The sequence below is a fragment of the Patagioenas fasciata genome, chromosome 11 (assembly GCF_037038585.1).
Source record: "Patagioenas fasciata isolate bPatFas1 chromosome 11, bPatFas1.hap1, whole genome shotgun sequence".
Classification (NCBI taxonomy): Eukaryota; Metazoa; Chordata; class Aves; order Columbiformes; family Columbidae; genus Patagioenas; species Patagioenas fasciata.
This window is the reverse complement of record NC_092530.1, coordinates 24,693,201-24,713,636: the sequence shown is the minus strand read 5'-3', so window position 1 is coordinate 24,713,636 and position 20,436 is coordinate 24,693,201. Positions and strand designations below refer to the sequence as shown.

At 49.4% G+C, this 20,436-nt stretch overlaps 1 protein-coding gene across 3 annotated transcripts in view; it reads left to right on the top strand.

The window, feature by feature from the left end:
• Positions 1 to 1,977: 1,977 nt before the first annotated feature.
• Positions 1,978 to 20,436, top strand: part of LOC136106219 (gamma-aminobutyric acid receptor subunit beta-4) — an 83,253-nt gene continuing 64,794 nt past the window's right edge. For 2 of the 3 annotated variants that reach the window (XM_065846439.2, XM_065846438.2), the window contains exons 1-2: positions 1,978 to 2,987; positions 6,955 to 7,043. In XM_065846439.2, the coding sequence (XP_065702511.1) occupies positions 2,908 to 2,987; positions 6,955 to 7,043 (169 nt within the window). In that variant the 5' untranslated portion in view covers positions 1,978 to 2,907. The remainder of the gene's footprint in view (positions 2,988 to 6,954; positions 7,044 to 20,436) is intronic. The other variant, XM_071813586.1, reaches the window with a different exon arrangement.

The window sequence follows — 20,436 nt, the reverse complement described above, 5'->3', positions numbered from 1 at the left end:
GGGCTGGTTCCTCTTTTTCAACAGGCACATGGGGAAACCCTATTGCTTTGGCCTGTCTCCCCACAGCCCTTTAGCAAAGGTGAGTCCCTCAGCCACGGGAATCAGGCAAGCACAAACTTCTAGGGGAGCTGACAAAGCATGTATTGCTCACGTCACCGGGGAATGGTGACACTAGGGCACATCCTGAGGGCACACACCCTCAGCACAACACTCAGCCCAGCGCCGAGAGCCTCGGCAGATGGGTAGTGGTTGCTTTGGGCTATGATGCAGCTAAATGGCACCAGCCATAGCTGGATATCCTGGTTGAGTCCCTGCATCTAACTGCAGGCTGGGAGGCCACGGCGAGTGGTCTGCAGTGAACGCCCATGGGCAGCGTGCTGCATCCTGGCACCCGACTCCGCATGCGCAGACACATTTGCTGGCATGTGACAAGTGCCACTTATCTGCTTTGGCCTAAGAGAAAAAAACAGCAGGAGATCGCTGCTCCAAGCTCAACTCGTGGAGGTTTGGAGGAGCAGGGGTGGTCTGGGCTCTAAACCAAACAGAGATCATTTTCCACCAGCCTTGGCAGCAGGTGAGAAGAATTTTCCCCTCCCATTCCAGCACAACCTCACTGCCCACAGGCCTCACATGCTGGCTGCCCCCACGACTCCCTCGCTGTGACAGGAGCCACAAGGGACATGGTCTGAGCTGTGACACCAGGACAGCGCATCACACAACCCAGTTTTTCCTTGTTTTAATGTCTCTGCATCGCAACAGCGCAGTCTGGCCTGCAACAGGGAATTTCTTCAAAATCATCTCTGTTTTTGAGAGGAGTGCGGAGTGTGTGGTCTGTGGTGTGACTCAGATGAGGAAACTACAAAGAGCCATACCAGGCTTGAGGGAAAGGAGCATCATGAACTTCAGAGCCAAGGATTTGCCCAGCTGGGGCTGGGGCAGGTCTCCCTGAAGGGAAAGGCAGGATGAATCTGTGCTCTTCAAGGGCATTTTGGACCTCATTCTGCCCAGCTGCGGTGACATATCTACTTTGCCATCTTAGCCCGGGAGGGATTTATAGACCAACAATACACAAGTGTCAGCCAGCACCAGGGGAGACTTACCTGCTTGGAGGGTCAGCTCTGAGCTGCCAGGGAGGTGCACAGGAGGTGGCATTCGGGACAGCTCCGGCACAAGGGCTTGGACGTTTTCTCCTTGAGCCATGGCTTCTGCTCTGCATTCAAAGTGCTGCTGAATCTCTTTGTTTTCCTAGGAAAAAATCCTCCATGGAAATACATTACTGCATGCCTGATACAGAGATGTAGAACTCCTCAATTATGTCATGTTTTTAAGAAAAAGATCAGAAGCTGGTACACAGGAGATCATGACTCTGAAGGTTTCAATGGCTATTACCATATCAGCAGGCAAAGCCAGAGCACCAGGAGCTGATCCTCAGCAGCATTTCTGGAAGTCCAGGCTCCCTTTTCCCACAAACTGTATTGTACCCATAACACAGTAACCTCCAGGGAAAGCTGAGCAAGCCTCTTGAGCTGGGCTTCCCTGGGCTGGGGAAGTCTCCAGCCCCACCAGAGACTTCGGGTCTTCCCCAGTGCTCCAGAAGGAGGCCATCAGGCCACTCTGCCCTGTGGCGTGGGGGAATCATTGTAAATCACCTTCTTTTTTATCTCTGTGGCTGAAGGAAGCAGCTCAGGCTTTGCTGATCACACTATTTCAGAAAACTGCAGCACCCAACAGTGCTTGCAGCTGAGCCACTGTTGTCCAGGCACATCCCCCCCGCTTGCCAAAATGCCATCACCTTTCCCCTCCTCTCCCCTGCTCCCACCTCCCTGTGAAAAGAACAACCAAAAAATCTCCTCTGCAAGCCAGCAGGGGTTAATATTGTCAGCCATGACGTCAGGATCCCAATTTGTCTGGAGAGTCCCCCTCCCCATCCACAAACTCCCTCTCTCCTCCCTTCCTCCTGTGACTTTGCAATGAGCAGCAAAACTCCACAGGAGCTGCAGCAACAGCACTAGGGAGACATCCAGTCCTCCCTCGGAGAGCAGCTCTTTCCACAGACAGGGACTTATTTATTTTCTACACATGCATATATGTATTTATTTATTTACTGGATTACATTTGGCTTTGCTTTTTTTAACACTTTCAGAAAAAGCTCCAAACATTTCAAGTGACGAGCCTGAGATTTCCCTAAAATAAAACAACCGCACAGTGGGGTTGGGTTGCTTCCCCTTCCCCCTCGGAAAATAAAGAGGGAAGGGGGAGCAAGCAGGTAAAATCCAGAATAAAATCATATATCTCGATAACTCACGCCTCCCCCCTCTCTCTCTCTCACACACACACACTCTCTCTCTCTTTCTCCTCCTCCTCTTCTCTGAAGGTGGGCAGCAGGAGCCATGCAACATCTGCAGAACCGGATGGCAAAAGAGCAGGAGGAAAAATAATCCAAGTGGAGTGCTCAGGGGGACACTGAGTTCTTTTTTTTTTTTCTTTTTTTTTTCTTTTTTTTCCTTTTTTTTTTTTTTTATTTTATTTTTTTTTTTAATTCTCCTCCTCCCCTGCATACCTGTGAGATTCGATTTCACATTTTGCTGAGCCCATTTGGGGGCATTTGATTTTTCCTTCTCTTGGGATTTTATCCATTGCCAGAGGATGTCTCTTGTTGAGAGGATGCTGAAAGGAAGAAGAAACGAATTCTTTGACTGGCACTGAAGGAGGGGGGGGGATATTTTTCCCCCACATTTTAATTTTTTTTTTCATTATTCTTTTTCTCTAGGAAATCATTAACTGGGGGGGGTTGGTTTCTTTTTTCCCTCCTCCCCCCCCCCCTGTTTTTGGAGGGGGATTTCAGAAGAACCATCCTTCTTTCCCCTCCCCTCCAAAGATCTTTTTTCATCCTTCGTCTTTGTGGAAATGTGGACATTTCAGGCAGACAGATTGAGTGGAATTGTCTCTGCTTTAGCAGCTCTTTGTCTCGCCTGCTGTGCGCAAAGGTAAGAATTGCGATCTTAGCCTGCAGGGGCAGGGGGGCTGATACAGGCTTGGTTTGGTTTTGTTTGGGATTTTCTCCATTGATTTGTATGAGGGAAAGGGGAGGGTTTTTTTTCCCCCCTCCAAATTGCTTTCCGTGCTGCCTGCTGTTATTTCCCAGCCTGTGTCATTTTGGGGGGAGGAGGGATGCTCATACATGAGATGTGGAGCTGACGGAGCCCACCTCACAGCCCACTTGCAGCGCGTTCCCCCCCTCCCCATCCTCCTGCCGTACGCGACCTGGGGGAAAATGGCAAAACGAAGCGTTTTGCTGGGGAACATGGTGTCCATAGGAGCTGAGGGAGGGGATGGCACCGGGCTGCGTGCATAAGCACCCTGGCACAGGGCTGGCTTGGCTGTGCCTGTGTCTGCACACACACACACAGAGCACACACGCAGCCACACTCACATCCAAGGGTTCTGTGCCTGTACCAAAGCCCCGGCTCTGCGGTGCATGGGAGGCAAAGCCTGCGTCTGTGCCTCCACGCAGATTTATGGCGTTCAACATGATCATCTGTGGGTGCTGTCTGTTCGGATACATCGCTGCATGTGCGCATTCATCCATGCCCCTTTGGGTGCACACACGTTTGTCTCACAACACACCTACCGAGCACAGTATGCTTCACCTGCTCTGCGTGTAGTCGTGTCAATGTTTGTGCTAATACCCTGCGTGCTAAAGCTGCAGCTATTCCTGGTATGTGTCTTGAGCACCAGGAGAAAACCAAACAGCAGGAGGTTCAGGCAACCATCCAGCCTGGACAAGGTGTACGGAGCACACCTGTTTGCTCCAACACACGCATTTATCTGCTGCCTTCACACCCAGGAGTAGCGCTGCCTACGCCTCCTCACTCTCCCTTCTCACACATGCGGGCAGGTGGGTTTGTACCTCTGTGCTGACAGCGTGCACGAAGTCTGCTGGGGAGGGGGAGCTGTGGCATTTCCTTGCTCAGGCATGAACACAGAACATGCAGGTCCCTGCACAGCCTTGCAGATCTGTATATACAAAGATTTATGTTCCCATAGTTATAAACACGCACATGCGCAGATTCATGCCCACCTTACCCACACCATTCATGCATGGTTCCGCTGTGTATGGACACATACACAGGCACGTTTAGAGGCAGTGCTCAAGCAAATGTGTAAAGAGCAATGCCCATATCAAAAGCCTGTGCTCAGGGGTGTCATTGCATGTGTGTTTATATTTGCTTATGGACTGATATTCACCTATAATCTGCATGTATATCTGTGCACACCTTGGAGATAAAACGCTCTCCCATGTGCACATGCCTTCAGCTACTCCCACACAACCCAGCCAGCAGCATGGTGCACATATATGTAGAGGTTTGGCTGCAAGTATACATGCATATGCAAAGCACATGCACACCCACACAAAGTCAGGGACACAGTATTCAAAAATTCAGTTCACAGGCTGGATGTACGTGCTCCCTAAGCGGATGCAGACCCACATTTGCCAGGAATAGCACTTACATGCAGCTGCTCACCCACAGCTGGGCATATGCACAACTTGCCTGTTCAGCAGGAAGGACGTGGCTTTTTGGATCAAAAGGAGCACTGAGAGGCAAGAGACCTTGCCCTTAACCATGATGCCAGTTTATGCTCTCACTGAGCCAACTTGTAGCTGATGAGGAGGAAAGAGCCCCTATATCCCCTCCTCACTCTACCCCTCTCTGCAGGGCCCCTGGCACATTGGTTACTGTCTCTGCCTCAGTTTCCTAGCCTATATTAAGGAGGTGACACTGCTTCCTGAGTTGATGTGCTGTGTGAAGCTAAACAGAAGTGTCTAAATCCCTTGAGAAATACCTAGTGTTTATACAATGAATATGGAAATTATGAATATGGAAATCTATGTACCTAGGAATGACTGACTAGTGACTAAAAAACGCACACTATCAATCCACAGTGAGCAGATATACATAAGCATGTTGCAAACCCTGACATACCTGCACGGAAATCCACAGGTGTAAGCAGACCATACAAGCCTAGGCACAGTGTTGGGAAAATGTCCACCTGTGCACAGCTCTCTGGCCTTTTTACAGTAATAAAAGCAATGCAATCAAGAGCTGTACCCCTCTAAGGTGCATGCTCAGGAACACAGCTCAGACACCTGGCCCCCCCAACACAAGTGCTGAAAGGTTTGTCTGTGCACCAAAGCTGGGCCTGGGAAGTGTGCTGTCTCACATTTGTACGTCCCTGTTTGGCTGAGAAATCTCTGCACATAGGCAGGCTGTGCATCCACAGCCTTAACGCATGCCCAGACTCCCCAGTGGTCCCACATGCCTCCACCCACACCTGTACAGATAATCTAGGCCCTTGGGAACCCAGTCTCAGGCACCCACAAATGCCTGTTTCTGTGCTCCTGCATACATCGTGCCCACAGCCCAGTGTCTCATCATAAGGCAATGGAGCAAGTTCTGCACCCACAATCACCTCCACACAGACTTGGGTGGTTTGTGCACGTTTCACAGCTGTACCCTTAAGCTCCAGCGCTTTCATGTGTTTGTGTGTCTGTGTGTACAGGCGTGGAATCTGTACATCCCCTGTACAATCAGGAGAGTATGCATGTCTGTCTGCGTGTGTGTCTGCATACAGACATGTCAGTGCAAACCCCAGTGGCCAACGAGGCATGGGTCTGCCTGGCAGAGGTAGTGCTATGGAGCAGCTTTCCAGCTTGACTTGGATGAATGTGGGAGGCAGTGTTGACAGGGAGGCATGCTGTTGTGGTGGGTGACTGCAAAGAGCAGCAGTTGTCACTGACAGGGTCTCTATTCTCATGCAAAGCAGGGGATGAGGGAGGCACAGAGGCTGGGTATTCGGGTGGAAAACCTAGATACTCCGCAGCACTGAATAGATTCAATATTTTTAGCATTCTCTGCTTTCTGGTTTCGCACCTTCACTTTGGGCTGTTTTTAAAGGGAGCTCCTTTCTTGCTGAAATGGCTGGAGGAGCTGGATCAGTGTTAGGGAGGACGGCTGCCTGTCCTGTGTGCAAGTCAGAGGGCTGGGAGGGAAGGGATTGCTGCTCTGGCATACAGAGGGAAAGATGGGCTCTCCTTCCCCATCTCTGTGCCTTGATTCACGTTGCTAAGAAGTCGCGGTGATGCTGAGTGACAGAAAATAAATGTTCCCATGCCAAAGATCAGCTGTATGTTGAGGCCATAGGACAAAAGGAGCCTTGTTTTTTCCTTTACTTCAATAATATGAAGAAATACCTGGATGCGCTGAGAAGCTGAGATTGCATGGGAGTATGTGACAGTGCAGGGGACTTGCTGGGGGGGTTTGTGCGGTGGGGACCTCGTTGCATTACAGGTCCACATTGGGCGATGTGAGACCAGGGAAAAGTGCCCAGCGTGGTAAAGGAAGGGAAGCGAGTCCTGCAAGAGACTGCAGCCACCCTCTGCATGCCTTGATGGGACAGAAAGGACAATTCCTGCCTGTGTGTGTATGTGTGCACCCACCTACAGGCAGGGCACAGTGAGGTGTCCTGAGCGTGTGCATTGGTGGCAAGGGAGAACATGTGTGGTGAGCAGTGCGCACATTGAGGAGTGTGGGACCACTGGGATGCAAACACACATCATGCGGGATCATGGGCATATGGAGTTTGGGGTACCCACGAGTCAGGGTGAGCGACAGATGAGAAGCCAAAATACCTGCTGAGACTCCAGGGCCAACCTCCCAGGACAACTTAGGACTTCGTGGGTTTTGTGTGCAGGTCAGGTGCCAAGAGCTGTGCCAGGGACAGAAAATATGAGTGAGAAACAAAATGGGGGAGCCCTACCTATGATTAGGGTGTCTGTAGCACACGCAGGTGCTTTGGTGTAGGGATGCTGCGGTGGTGCTGCCTGGCCAGGACCCCCACCTTCATAGCCAATGGCGCACAAGATGACGAGGACTCTCTTCTTTTGTCTTTCAGCCCATCCACTGGGAATATTTCTGTGGTGAAAGAGATTGTGGACAAACTGCTGAAGGGCTATGACGTCCGCCTCAGGCCTGACTTTGGAGGTATGGTGGCGGCCGGTTGCGGGGAGCAGAGCACGGGGGCTGTTGTGTGTCCGTGCTGCTGGCTTGGCCGCCCGCAGCACGCACTGACCTTGTGAAATGCTCCCATCTGACATCTCCTGCCCTCCGCTGTTTGCTACCTCTCATCTCCTTCTTGCCTTCCCCATCACATTTCTTTCTTGCTTTCTGTTTTTTCTCCTTCTCTCACTGTCTCCCCCAGTCATCACCCATTTCTGCAGGTAGTTGGGTTGTCCATGGTGTGGTGTTTCTGGGGATGTTTTGCTGGGACAGAGACACTCTGCTTTTCCTTTGGTCCAAATGTTCCTCCATCACAGACAAAAGGTCATCCCTCCTCCACTTCTGCTCCCAGTGCCAGATATTTTAGCTCTTCACCCTGCAGAGGTTTGGGGTGATTGTTGCAGGGCTGTCGGCTGGGCTGCCCCCTCAGCAACAATACAGGATAAATATTCCCTGGGGCGCTGGTGGTGTGGCTGCTTTTCAGTAGGAGATGCAAGGATCTGCAATTCCTCTGTTGTGTCCCGTCCTGTGAGCAAAAAGGAGAATGGAAAGGGCCTTCTCTTTCTCATCCTGGTGGGTACATAATACAAAGTAATCCTTGGGTACTGTCGTGCTCCAGGGTACAGTTGAAGTCCATTTGTTGGAGAGGAGCAGGCAGTGGAGAACCACAGCTGATTGCACAGGGTGGGGGATTTGGAGGACTTCTGGCTTCAGCCTGCCAAGCTTGGCTGTTTTCAGGCTTTTCTGGGAAATGCTATTTCCTCCTCATGAGGGAGATGTGTGGGATTGGAGGATCTTCAGCTTGCAGGAGGACAGGAACCACATCAAGATGCTCCTCTGCAGATGACTGCTGGGAAGCAAATCCATGCCTGTGCTCTCGAGGGGAAGAGATGCCAGGGCCAACTCCATGGTGATGCAAGGGAGGAGTTTTCCCCAAACTGTTCCTCGAAGTTGGGAGTGGAAGAATATCCCCACTGATTTCACCTGGTTTTGAAGTCACCCCAGTGTATTCCAGTTTCCCATGAACCCATGAACAAATGTGTCTCCCCTGAAACCTCAACTTTCCCCGCATCTCACCCAAACCTGCCCCATCCACCTGCCCTTCAGATCTGCTTCGGAAGTGCTTGCAGTGCTCTACAAGGAAACAGGGTTTCCCCTCCTCTCCCTTCTCTCCTTTGAACATGGGATATGGCTGGATTTGATTTAAAGGCTTTGTCTGGGAAACACAAAATGTCCCTATTAGCTGACCAGCTCAAATCACAGGAATTGGTGCAGTCACATTTTATGAGGGGGAGAACTGCAGAGATGACATAAAAACTGCAAGAAAACCATCTTGTAAGCCATTGAGATGATTATGATACAGTAAAACAGTAGGCAATCTGGCTCCGCGGAGGCACAGAGCAGAAGGGTGGCACGAGTAACTGGGGCTGGAGGTCCAGTATCCCAGGTCCATTTCACAGCCCGTGTGCTCTGATGACAGGTCCCCAGGTCATCCAGCCACCCCCCAGGACATGGGCCTCCCCTTCCTTCAGTCTGGGCAGGGCAGCACGGGGCTCAGCGCAGGCGGTGCTGCTGACCCTGCCAGGTATGTGTGGTGCATGGGCTGGTCTCCGCAGGGACTGCGTCCTTCCTGACTGTGAAATGGATGGTTTTGGGCAACTGTTACATTTTATTTAATTTTATTCTGAATTCCCAAAATACAAACTGCATTTTCCCTCGCTCAAGCAGAGAAATAGAAAGGCTATGGTAACCCCCTTTCCTGCACTCATCTCGCTGTTGCTTTTCACCCTTCCTTGTCCTTCCCTTTGTTCACGAGTGCAAAGTCCAGGCTGGCAGCACCAGTGACCGTGCTTTTGGTGCTTAGTGTGCAGCGATGCCCTAACTCTCAGCATGTCTGACCCCCTCTCCCTGAGGATAACCTTATCTAGACAAAATCACCTCTGCAGCATTTACAGTTGAGGGAAGGGTGGATGGACAGGTGAGTTTGAAAGCTGGAGATCATTAGCATTACAAGCCCAGGGGAATGGGGTGGAAGTTTTCTTGCTCCACTGCTGTCTCTAGAGCTCACCCGTTCTCTGAGATTTTGGGCCAAATCCATTGCTAGGAGAAATCCAGTGGGATCACGTCAAGATGTGTCTAATGCTTTGTGGATTCTAGTTCATCCATAGCCTTTTTGTGATGAGGGTGAAGTTCCCCAATAAACTGTGTGTAGCTGAGAAAGGCACATTTTGGGCGAAGCCCCGGAACCTGTGTTTATACAGACCTGCTATGTCTCAAGGATGTGTGGGACTGGACTGAACCCCATGCTCCACCTGGACCATCCTGCCACCCCTCAGCTGCCTTCTGGCTGGGCAGGATGGGTGTAAGTGACCTCTACTGAGGGAGGTGAACCCTCTTCACCCACTTGTGCTCTCATCCCAGGAAGAACAGTCAGGGTGAGCTATGAATGCCCAAGACAGCATCTTGGAGGGGTGGTAGGAGCCATGTTCTCTGGAGGAAGGGCATGGGGACATCCCAGGACTGGCCCTGCAGTGACTGAGGGTTCTGGCTGGACAGGCAGCTGCCTGCACAAGGAGTGGAGAGGACAGGAGCAAAGCAGCTACCACTCAGTAGCCTGTGAGCCAGGCTGAGCTGCTCCAGTGAGCACCTCTACAAGCCAGAGCCCTTTGCCCTCTGCAGCTCAAGAATGAGGGCACCTGGGGCAGGAAGGTCAGAGCAGCCAGTGATGGGCGCTCCAGAGGTGCCGGCAGGGAAAGGTCCTTCCCAGACAGATTCCCACGTGAGAAATGCAACCCACAAAAGCAATAGACCAGGCTGCCATCCCTTCCTGTCTTCTCTGCTCTTTCCCTGCTTGCTTTCCCCATATCTTCCTCCTGCAGGAGTGTTGTTTCCTTCTTGCCATCCTCCCCCCAGATCAGTGCCTGGTGGCAATCACCCCTGCACTGTCCATTGAGGGCAAGATGCCACCTCTGTGTCCTGGGGTGCCTCCTCCACACACCCATGGTTGCTGCCCAAAGAGCAGGAGGGAGCTGGGAACCTTTGGTTGTAGAGGCACTGGAAGAGCCTGTTTCCATGTACCGTTTGTGCTCCTTGGCCTGGCGAGGCAGATCTCGCACCTCACAACATTGCTAAAAGAACCAGTACTTCCACGGCACAGCAGCCCCAGGCTGCCCTCCTTGTTCCAGCACCCCCATTGTCCCCAGGATGTGGTGCTTCAATGGCTCCAAATGCATCTCTGGGCTCCCCAGTCCTCTTTTTTGAGAGAGAGAAAGAGAACTCCGACTAATGCCAAAAGGAGGACAGGCCTGCTGGGGATTGCAGTTCACTTTTTAATTTTGAGATGCCTCGTTAGCTCTGGGCCGAGCTGAGTGGCTGAGAAGCATCAGCCACTCGCTCTCCTCCCCTCCCCCCCACCCCCTTGGAAACCCATTAGGCCGATGAGCAGGTCGGCTCTCAGGGGTGATGCTGTGGCAATGACTGTGACGTGCTCATCTGAGGAGCTGAGCTGAATGGGGGGACACACAGGAGAGAGGGGGAAAGTTGGAGCCATGTGGAGATGATGGAAAAATCTGGGAGCAACTCCTCCACAAAACCATCCTGGTTCAGTGGAGGAAGACCAAGGGGGTCAAGCACCAGGAGAGGTGAAGTAAAGGGGCTGGCATTGAAGGACCAACAAGTACATCAGTCCTTGGGGCACAGGTGGTAAACCCTTCCAGCTGGGGGAGCCCTGGGCAGTGCCCTCTTACTTCACAGCCACAGTCCTTCAAGCCCTAGAGTAGCACATCATCTTGGAGAGATGCGGGACAGTGGCAGGGTGTGACATGCAGGGATCAATTTTCGTGGGCTGAGCAAGGACATGGCCTGGAACTGAAAGGACAGGGAGCTCTTTGCAAAGCAGCTCTAAGGGGTTTGGCCAGTATTATGTTGAGGATCTGGAAGAGCCTTTGAGGAGGGATTTGGAGATACAGCCAGGGCTCTTGGTCTGCTGCAGAGGGACATCTCTGTCATGGTGGTGCAAGATCAGCAACGATGCAGAGCAAGGTCTTTTGGCAGGGTATGGTGGGGAGCCTGTTGAACTCTGGGGGAACAGGGCACCATATCTCACAGGGAAATCAAATCACAGGTAGGTGTCACCCAGCTGGCCCTGGCCTGCGGGATGGACAATACAGGAGGCAATATTCAGTGGGTATATTGCAAGTACAATAGTCACACCACAGTAAGGCAAATGGGATGCTCATGATTTAGGACTGGATGAGCAGGCGATGCTGCAGATTGGGTGTGGGAAGCATTGCAGGGCCACAGGTCAGGGAGAGAGGGAGCTTTCAGAGCAAAACCCTTGTAAGTACGTTTAGATACTCACTTGCAAAAGCATTAGTTCCAAGGAGAAAGAGGAAAAAAATAAAAGAAGGCAGACTGTATTGCCCCAGGGTAGAGAAGGCAATGAAGGAATGGCAGGAGGATCCCACTTGAGCTCAGTGACTTGGCTGCTCTCTGTTGGTGCAACATTTCCAGCCCAAAACTTTGCAAGACTTTCAAGGAGCGTATGGAAAGAGGACCCGTTATAGTTTCCCAGCATCATTTACAGATCTTGTTAGCCAAAAGCAAGGCGAGAGCATTCTCTGCTCCTTGCCCCTGGCCCACCTAGAATGCAGGGTTCTTACTGTTTCTCTTGGCTGATGTGCACAGTGTCTGAAAATGCCTGGTGAAAAAGGAATGACCAGGAAGCTCTCAGGATTACACTGTTAATCCTGTGTTTCCATGCTTGTGGATCCAGCAGCTTTCCCTGCCCCATTTTTAAGGCAGGCTTCTTGAAGGACAATTAGTGCTTAGGGGATCTTGGATTGAAACGAGCCTGTCCCCTGCTCCTTATCTGCTCTGTGGCGTGGACCAGGCTTCCCAGCTCTCATCCCCCTTGCTCAGTTTCAACCCCCTCCTTTGACATCCAAACCTGTCCTTAGCTGCAATATCTTGGCCTCCCTCCTTTCTCTCCCTCAGCCCCTCTTTGCTCCATCACTCCTGCACCATCTTTGGGACCCAGCCTGCCCCCCTGTCCTGATTGTTCCCCAGCATTTCTTCTTCAAAGGCCACTCCAAATTCAGTGGATCTGAGGGTGAAATCCTCAGCCCTTTTCTGGGTAACAGTATCACTTGAAACCCAGAATTGTAAAAATAAATGATTGCTGATGCATAAAGTGTTGCAGTGAAGCATCATCAGTAGTTCAGGGCTCCGAAACTGGCGGGGCTGGCAGGCTGAGCGGCTGCGTTGGCTGGCATGAATGCGGCAGGAGGCAGAGGGGGGCCTGAGCCCTGGTCCACCAGCCTTGTGTGGCTCAGAAACAGCTGGTCTTAGTGGTCCTGTAGTGGAAGGAATGAGAATTTGTTTTCTTACGTAGTCAAGGCTGGTGGTACTGCGTATTGTTAAGGCTTCCTGAAAATGTCCGTGTTTTCCACTGCGTATAAGGTTCAGCCACAGTGGTTGTGGTTGTGTTTTTTCCATGCAGCTAGCTTGCTTTGACTTGTCAAAGGGCAGGGGGGAATTTTCGGTAAAATGATTAGCATTAGCTGGGGGTATGTACATGCTGGATTTTTTTCCTCTCATTAAATGTTGGGGGGTGCAACTGGCTGTTCCTCCAGCAGGGCTGGCCCAGGTGCATGTGTAGTTGGTGGTTGCCCGGTGCTGCCGGTGACCCAGCTGGCAAAAGCGCTGCAGCCCCATCATCTCCTGTGTGGGTGCAGCATCCCAGAGGGGTGGTGCTGCTGCGGGACAACTGGGATGTGGGGCTGGGAAGGGGGCAGCCCAGCGGTGGGGTGGGCGCTGGTCCTGGGTTCCCTGTACTGGGGGCAGTAGGAGCTCCAAATGTGCCTTTCTGGGGCTTAGTCCTCAGCTCTCGAGATCTCTTCCCCTCCACTTCTGTGCAGAAATGTTTAAATCTCAAAGCAGCCAGATTCAATTTTCCCTATGCTTCTGAGATGCCTTGAGCCAACTCTTTTACACGCTTTTGGGGCAGGGAATTGAGACTCAGCAGGAAGGCATTCCTCTGCCAGGGCCATCTCCTTCACTGTCTGCAGCAGAAATTGCCCAAAGCTGGAGACAGGGTTAACCTGCAATGCTGCACTTCACAGAGCCTTACAGCAGTGGGAAATATCACCCCTCCTTCCCCTTATCCTGGCACGATAGAGGAGCAGCTCTGAATTTGAAAGCAGAGGGGTGAAGATGGATCAGATTGGGGAAAGAAATCAATTGAGGTGGGAGAGGCAGGAGCTGTCTGAAGAGGTCTACAAAGCCCAGTGTCACCCATGGCTGAAGAAAAGGTGGATATGCCACAGGGGCTGCCAGTAGTCCCATTTTCCTTTCTGAGAAAAGGGCGTTAAGAGGAGGATGTTCCTGGTCAGTAAAACTGGCTGCAGCTGTGCAGCCCTCACTTCCTCCCCCATTTACATGACTTCTGGCTCCAGACCATGGGTCGCATCCTCTCTAGGGCTAATCCAGAAGGAAGATGACAACCTCCTGCTGTTGTGTCTTACTTCATTAACTGAAGTGGCAGGAAATGAAAGGATCCAGTCCTTCTTGGGACATATGTGGATGTTAACACATTGCCACATGATAGAATTTCTATTTTTTTTCACTTTGCTCTTTTTATGGGAAATACATACTGTGAAAAGGACTTTGAGGCTGTAAAGTCAGATACTCAGGACTTTAGAAAGAAGAGGACTGGAGTTTCTCCCTGGATTTATATTTAGTTCCCTTTTGAGGGTGCATCAGGAGCCGAGGTCTGACAGTTGCTTCCTCCTGACCACCTCTACAGAGCACACAAGAGACACCATTTCCACACGAAGCTGATCTTTCTTTTCGCCTTCATTGAAGAGTGGGACAGGCTGGGAGCGTGACAGTGGGGACCAGCTGAGGGGGTCACGGCAGGTGATTAGGACAGACTTAGCCAGACTTGAGTGAGATGTATGTCTGATGCAAAGCCTGGGACTGAGCAGGCAAAGACAATCTTGGACTTGTGCTTTCTTGACTTCTCTATATTCAGACCTGCTCACAACATAGAATTAGTTGGTTTTATAACTGTTGTACAGCATGAAAATGTTTACACCTCTGCTTCAAGGAGTCAAAGGCATCCCCTGCTGTGGGGTGCCCAGCCAAAACACCTGCTTTACCAGAATACTTAGCAGTGTTGTAGCCAGCACACTGCACGTGCAAGGCAGAGCTCCTATTGATTTCAGCCACAGCTGTGAGCGCTCAGCCCCAATGCCCCAAGAGAGACATACGCAGAGTTCACAAAAACCTGTGACATATAGGTGACTTGTGTAGGAAGGAGCATGTAGGAACCCCCGAGACACATCCAGTCCTGGTGGACAGGGCTCAGCTACACAAACATCTTCTTTCCTTTCCTGGAGGCCTCCCCCTCACTCACTGCATGGCTATCAGCTGCTTCAGCAAATCAGGCAGGGACCTCACTGTCAGTGTTATCCTCTGATATGTAATCCTGCGTCATCCTCAGAGCAAATCCACCCTCTATCAAAAAGGAAAAGAAATGAACAAGGATCCTGTGGACAATTTAACTAAGAACTGGCTCCGTAACTTCCATTTAGCAGTGGGCTTCCTTCCACCTAACTTTCATCCATTTTGTTTTCTCATTGTTTTGTTTTGTTTTCTTTTGTTTTGTTTTTTGAGTGGAATAATATATTAGAATATTAGACCAGTCCCTTCCTTCAGCGTGACAGAGCCTGCAAACTTCTTGCTGCATGCTGAACATGTTTGTGAATCCATCTGTGGCCTTGTTATCCTCCTTCAGAGTCGGGAAGCTCTGGCATGGAGCAGTGGAGGGAGTTTTGGGTGGTGTGACAAAGACAACGACAAAGATGAGTTCCCCTGAGTCTCAGGCGAGTCAAGTTGGACTTGGGTTTTCCAGCAATCTGTGTGCCTGCCCTAGAGCTGTGCTTGGTAGTACCAAACATTGTTTTCTGGATTTGGTTTCCGCTGGAGGACGTGAAGCCTTGCTGTCATTCATTAAGCCAGGATCCATTCACAGGAACTGGAGGAAATGATCCTCCTGTTTGTGCCAAAGCCCATGTCGGATAATGCATCCAGTTGCCCTCCTGCTTCCTTTTCACCCGTGGCTGGTGCAGCCTTTCCCTGCAGCTCTGCTCAGCCCCCGGCAGACGTTTTCCAGTGCTGCTGGATCTCGTCCACAGCAGGGCACTGTGTCCAGTGCAGGGCAGTGTGCCTGGCTAGCGAGGGGCTCTGAGGTATCTCTCAAAAATAAAGATGTCATAAACATTTTAACAAAGCGTTTATTCCGTAAATTTTTCCTCTTTTCTTAGTCACAGATTTTTTTTATGGCCAAGTGCAATGCATTCAAGTCATTGATCAGTAGAATAATTCCAATGCTTCTTAATTAATTAACTGATTGAAAGTAGATTGTTGTTTATAGCCAGTCTGGAGGATGTTTGCCATCTCACCTGGATGCATCTTTCTCCTTGACTAACATCTACATAACACGATTTCTGAGATTATTCCTGCCAGTAAACTTGCCTTTGAGGGACTGCCACTGAAAGCGAAATGTAAAAACAGTGTAAAACCCATTAGTACAAGTCCTTTTGATTACTCAAAATATATTCTCACAACCCTAGAGCTGTTCATCAGAGCAGCTTTACATATCTGCATTGTTCATTTCCTAAGATTCCCAATATCCCGGTTAGGCAGAAAAATATTTTTGACCCACATAGCACAAAGTATAAAAGCCAAGGAATGTGCTGTCATTTTACTGCTACATGAAAGACAGACTGTGTGTGCATGTCACTTTTCTCACCTATGTCTTGTTCAAAGCAAAAAGAAGTTGGAGGCTACTCAAGTGTCAGGCTGAACTGATATAAGATGGTTCTTCAGCGGTCGTGACAGCATTTGGTGCAGAAGTCTGTAAGATCCATTCTTGCGGATAGCCCTTGGTGGGGTTTGTTAAGTGTCTATTTATATCTTGATATTTCATGTGAAATATCATGCACTTGTTAAAACATGACTAGAAACATGGACAAGACAAATGATGTGCTTAATGATGGCAAAAAGCCCATTAAAGGGATTCACGTCAAGTATGTGAGAAAGAGAAGTGTTGGATGGTGAAGCTCGATAGAAGGAACAGATCAGTCAAATAAACAGGTATTCTGGAGATCCAGTGGTTGATCCTGTTTCCATAAAATGGAAAGAAACAGAAGACTTTTCAGTTGATCCTTTCTCCCAGGCTGTAGGAGTATCGCAGTTTGCATTGAGCAAGGTATGAATTTCAGGCTGTTTTGGGAAACATAGATTATGCAGTTCCTATAGGCTATTCTTCTGGTTTTGGCGTTTATCCTTAGTTCTGTGTCAGAGCTAAAATGTATTTTTCTTCTCTGATCTTTCCCCCCTCCCGTTCCTGTTTCTCCTGCACTTTGCAGTCCTGCAGGAATAGTGCTGTTAAGTAATTGTGCACTTCTAGATGTCTGTGCTTCTGACAGGGGTGAGCCTCAGCCCAGCCTCCCATAGCTTGAATTTCCCTCCCCAGACCTCAGGACCTCTTAGTTCAAGTCTGGGAGGGCTCTGAGTACAGTTATAGTTGGAAAAGAGCCTCTGTAAAAATTACATCTTGTTGTTCCATATTTATTCTCCCTCAGTGGTTTCCATGTCAAATTTGCTCAGTTTACCAGTCAAAACAAGATATTTCTACCTGCCAGCACTGCCAGCTCAGCCTGGGCTCTGGAAATCAAGCTGTGCTCTCTCTGCTCCGGACATCATCACCAGCCAAAAAGGATTCTCAAATCAGGGCTGAGCTGGATGTGATTTTGATTATGCACAGATATAATTTGTTCTCAGGTAGCGTTACAGGCTCTGTGTGACAGATAGCAGCAAGGCTCCTTTGCTGTACAAACATTGACTAACAAATCTTCCCCTCTACCTGTGGTGGGATGGATCACTGCTAGGTCCATATCTAGGGAACACCAAGAGGGGACAAGTTGTTGGGGATCACACAGAAAACCTGTGGTAGTGCATGGAATAGCACTGGGAAGTTCTGCTTCCTGCTATTAATGAGAGTAGACCTGAGAATCTTCTGCTTGGTCACCACTGCTTGATCACCAAAACGTAACCTTTCCTTGGACTGTAGTAGCCTGTGAAATCCCCAAAGGGAACAGGCAGGTGGGCCCACTTCTTGCTGCAGAGAAATGGAAGGGGTATAGTCGTAGGAAAGGGATCAATTTTGTTCACAAATAGTTGCCCTTCTGGTGGATGGAGCAGGAGGGCGTTCATCACTGTCCTTTTCAGAAGAAATGAAATTTTGAAAATTTGATTCTTGACAGAATATTTCAAAAATCATACGTAGCAGATAATATATTTGCTGTGTATAATCATGTCATGTAGTAGAAAAAGCAGGAAGGGTGTCCTGGTTATTGCACGAATTCCAACCTTCACTCTTCTTATGCTTCTGTAATGAATGTCACCAGGGGCTGTCAGGAAGAATGGACACCAGAGCTTTCCCTGTCCCAGTGTGAGACTCTGCTCTCTGAGCCTGCAGGGTCATTTCAGACACTAAAAGCCATAGTCGGCTTTTATCTGCTGTGCAGACTCACCCTACCAAGAGCAATGGCCCAGAAGCAATATGCCCTACTTGGTTCCTATGGCAGTCTATCATCCCCTGCTTGCATTTGGGACCAGGGCTCGTCAGTCAGCTGAGATGTGAGAATACCAAACTGCCCCTTCCTCTTCCCTGGCTTGTAATGGCAGCTGCACAGCAGAACCAGGAGGAGTTTTCTGATCAGGAGATCTTTTCAAACACAGCTCAGCTACCAGGCAGCTTCCTGGTGTTCTTCTTGCTCTTCTCTTACACATTGTCCACAGTGAAAAAATCCATAGCAGGTGACTTCACCAGGTTGGGGGAAACTTGCGTCACTTGGTTCTGGGGCTGCACTGGACAGTTCAACATAAAGAAAGGGGCTCCTCATTCAAAGTGGCAAAGCTTGAGGCTGTCACACCAGGAGAGGAGGCCACCTTGGTTACGGGTGGGATCTTACTGGTGGGACATTGTTACCTGCTCCTCCTCCAGCTGGGGAGAAGGTCTGCAGGAAATCCCAGTCTGCTGGCCTCTGTGGAGGGGTCTCAGATTGGTAGAAAATTTTTGGAAGTGAGGGAGAGGGTAGGCTAGGAGCTGAATTTTCCCTATTATTCTCCTTTAATTGCAAAAATAGAACATCCATCACAAGCTCCCCTACATGTTTTTCTTCCCTATTGCACACGAGCTGCTTGCTAGTATTTGAAGCTAGAGAAAAAAAAATTGATGAGTACTCAAGTTAATAATGCGTGATTATTATGTTGATGAATTGCTGGAGATGAATATATATGTAAAAGCTCTGCAAGATTCGCTCATCCATGCATCCTGAGTGAAAGCAATTATTTTGGTGAACAAATGGCAGTTCTATCTCTTAATAAAAGGTGCCGGGGTAAAAGGTAACCTGTCAAATTTTGTCCTGCTGAATTTCCAGGACACTTTTGCAAATCAGTCATTACTGAAAGGATGGAAACACCAGCACAGGGGTCAATCTTTCGAAAGTGACCAACTTACAAACTTGAATTCTTTTCTTCTTCCTACAAAACTCTTGCAATTCTCTGTCATCACTGAATTTCGTAAGATTTTCTCTGTCTGGAGACTGTAAAGAAAAAGCAGAACAAACTGAACAAGGCACATCCAAGAGACTTAGAAGTGGGGAGATGAAAACATATAATCCCATGTATAACATTTGGAAAGGAGGAGGCTTGTTTGCGTGTGTGCTTTTCTTCTCATGATTTCTAACTCAGACTCCTGATTTTAATGTGAATGTCACGGTATTTTCAGGCTTGACTCACTCCTTTTTTTCAATACTTGCACTGTAAGTTGTCCTGACTGTCACTGAGCATAAGTCTCAGGCTACTTGTGACCTAAAGCTCTGTCTCCGAGCTGAGCCAAAGGGCCTTGTGCCCTTCAGAGGGTAAGGAAAGGACCAGGTGAGCAGTGTAAGGAGGTGGTGCTGGAATGCATCTGAAGTCAACGTTAACAAAAGCCCTAGTAGTGCGCTCTATTGGGAAGGATAAGGTGGGCACTGCCAAAGGGCTGAATGTCCATAGAGGACTTGACAGAAGTAGCAGAAAGGAGTGACTGTCTCTCCCTCAAACACCCCAGCCATCTACTTTGCACAGTCTTGAGAGATGAAGGGCCATGTCCAGCTCTGCAAAAATATCTTCTCATGGAATTTTTGGCATAGCATGGTTGTCCCCTGATGTCCCAGCCATGGTTCCAATATTTGTGCAGTTGAGCATGTCCTGTCCTGGCCATCTTGTTTCTTTTCTTTTTTTCCCTGCATGCTGTGCATGTCCAACTGGATTCAATCCAGGAGTTAGATGCCATGGTATCGTTTAAAGACAAGAGCCCATAAACAGCGATGAGGTGTGACTAACCCATTAAAAATTGGAAACAGGGCAGACAAAAAGAAAACACCTTCTTGTTGTCTCTTTGATGAAAATGACAAGTCCAGATATTTTGTTGTTGTTACAAATACTTCCAAAATAAAGTAATGGATTTGATATGAACAGAGAAGCTTGTGTTAACCCACTTAAATTAATTTGATTCAGCTCATTTTCAGCTAAGGGGATTAGATGGCTCAGGATTTGGTGGTGTGTGAGAGTGTTTTCCTAGACAGGTCACATATTCAAGTACAGGCCAGGCTGCAGTTGTTTGGGGGATGATATTTCCAGTGCACATAAGAGAGAGGTTCCTCTGTGTAGCGGACATTTATTGGTGATGTGCCAGAAGAGTCCAATACTGAAAAGATGGGTCAGGACCTTTGTGCCCTGGGTGGGCAGATGGGAAGTGAGATAGACTGATAGGCAACTTGGGAGAAATTTCCACAGCTGCCATTGGTATGCAGGGAAAATTGCTAAATGGCCTCAGGTGTGTGCCACTCTGGCAGCCTCACCTGATGGGTCCTGTGGAGGGAGGGAAGGAAGGAACAAGTGAGTGAGTGAGCTGGGTGGTTGGATCTTGTTTCAGTCCCCAGCGAATGCTGGGATGGGATGAAGTGAGGTGGGATGTCCCACATATAGCACCACCCCTGTCTTTATGAGCTGTTTGTTTGTGGTGGGGAGGATGGTGCTGTGATTTCTGCAGGTAGTTTGCTGCACTTTTATCTCCTGGGCTGTTGCAAGGAGCGTTATGGTGCTGTGGGGGCCCCAGCTCTAGTGATTCAGTTCTAATCCTGCTTGAAAAAAATCTATGTGCATTTGTGGGCCTTGTAGTACTGGAGTTTGTGCAGGTATCCAGTGTTTTGGATTGTAAATAATATTTTCCAGGATGTGAAAGAGCCCTGGCAGTGTGTCT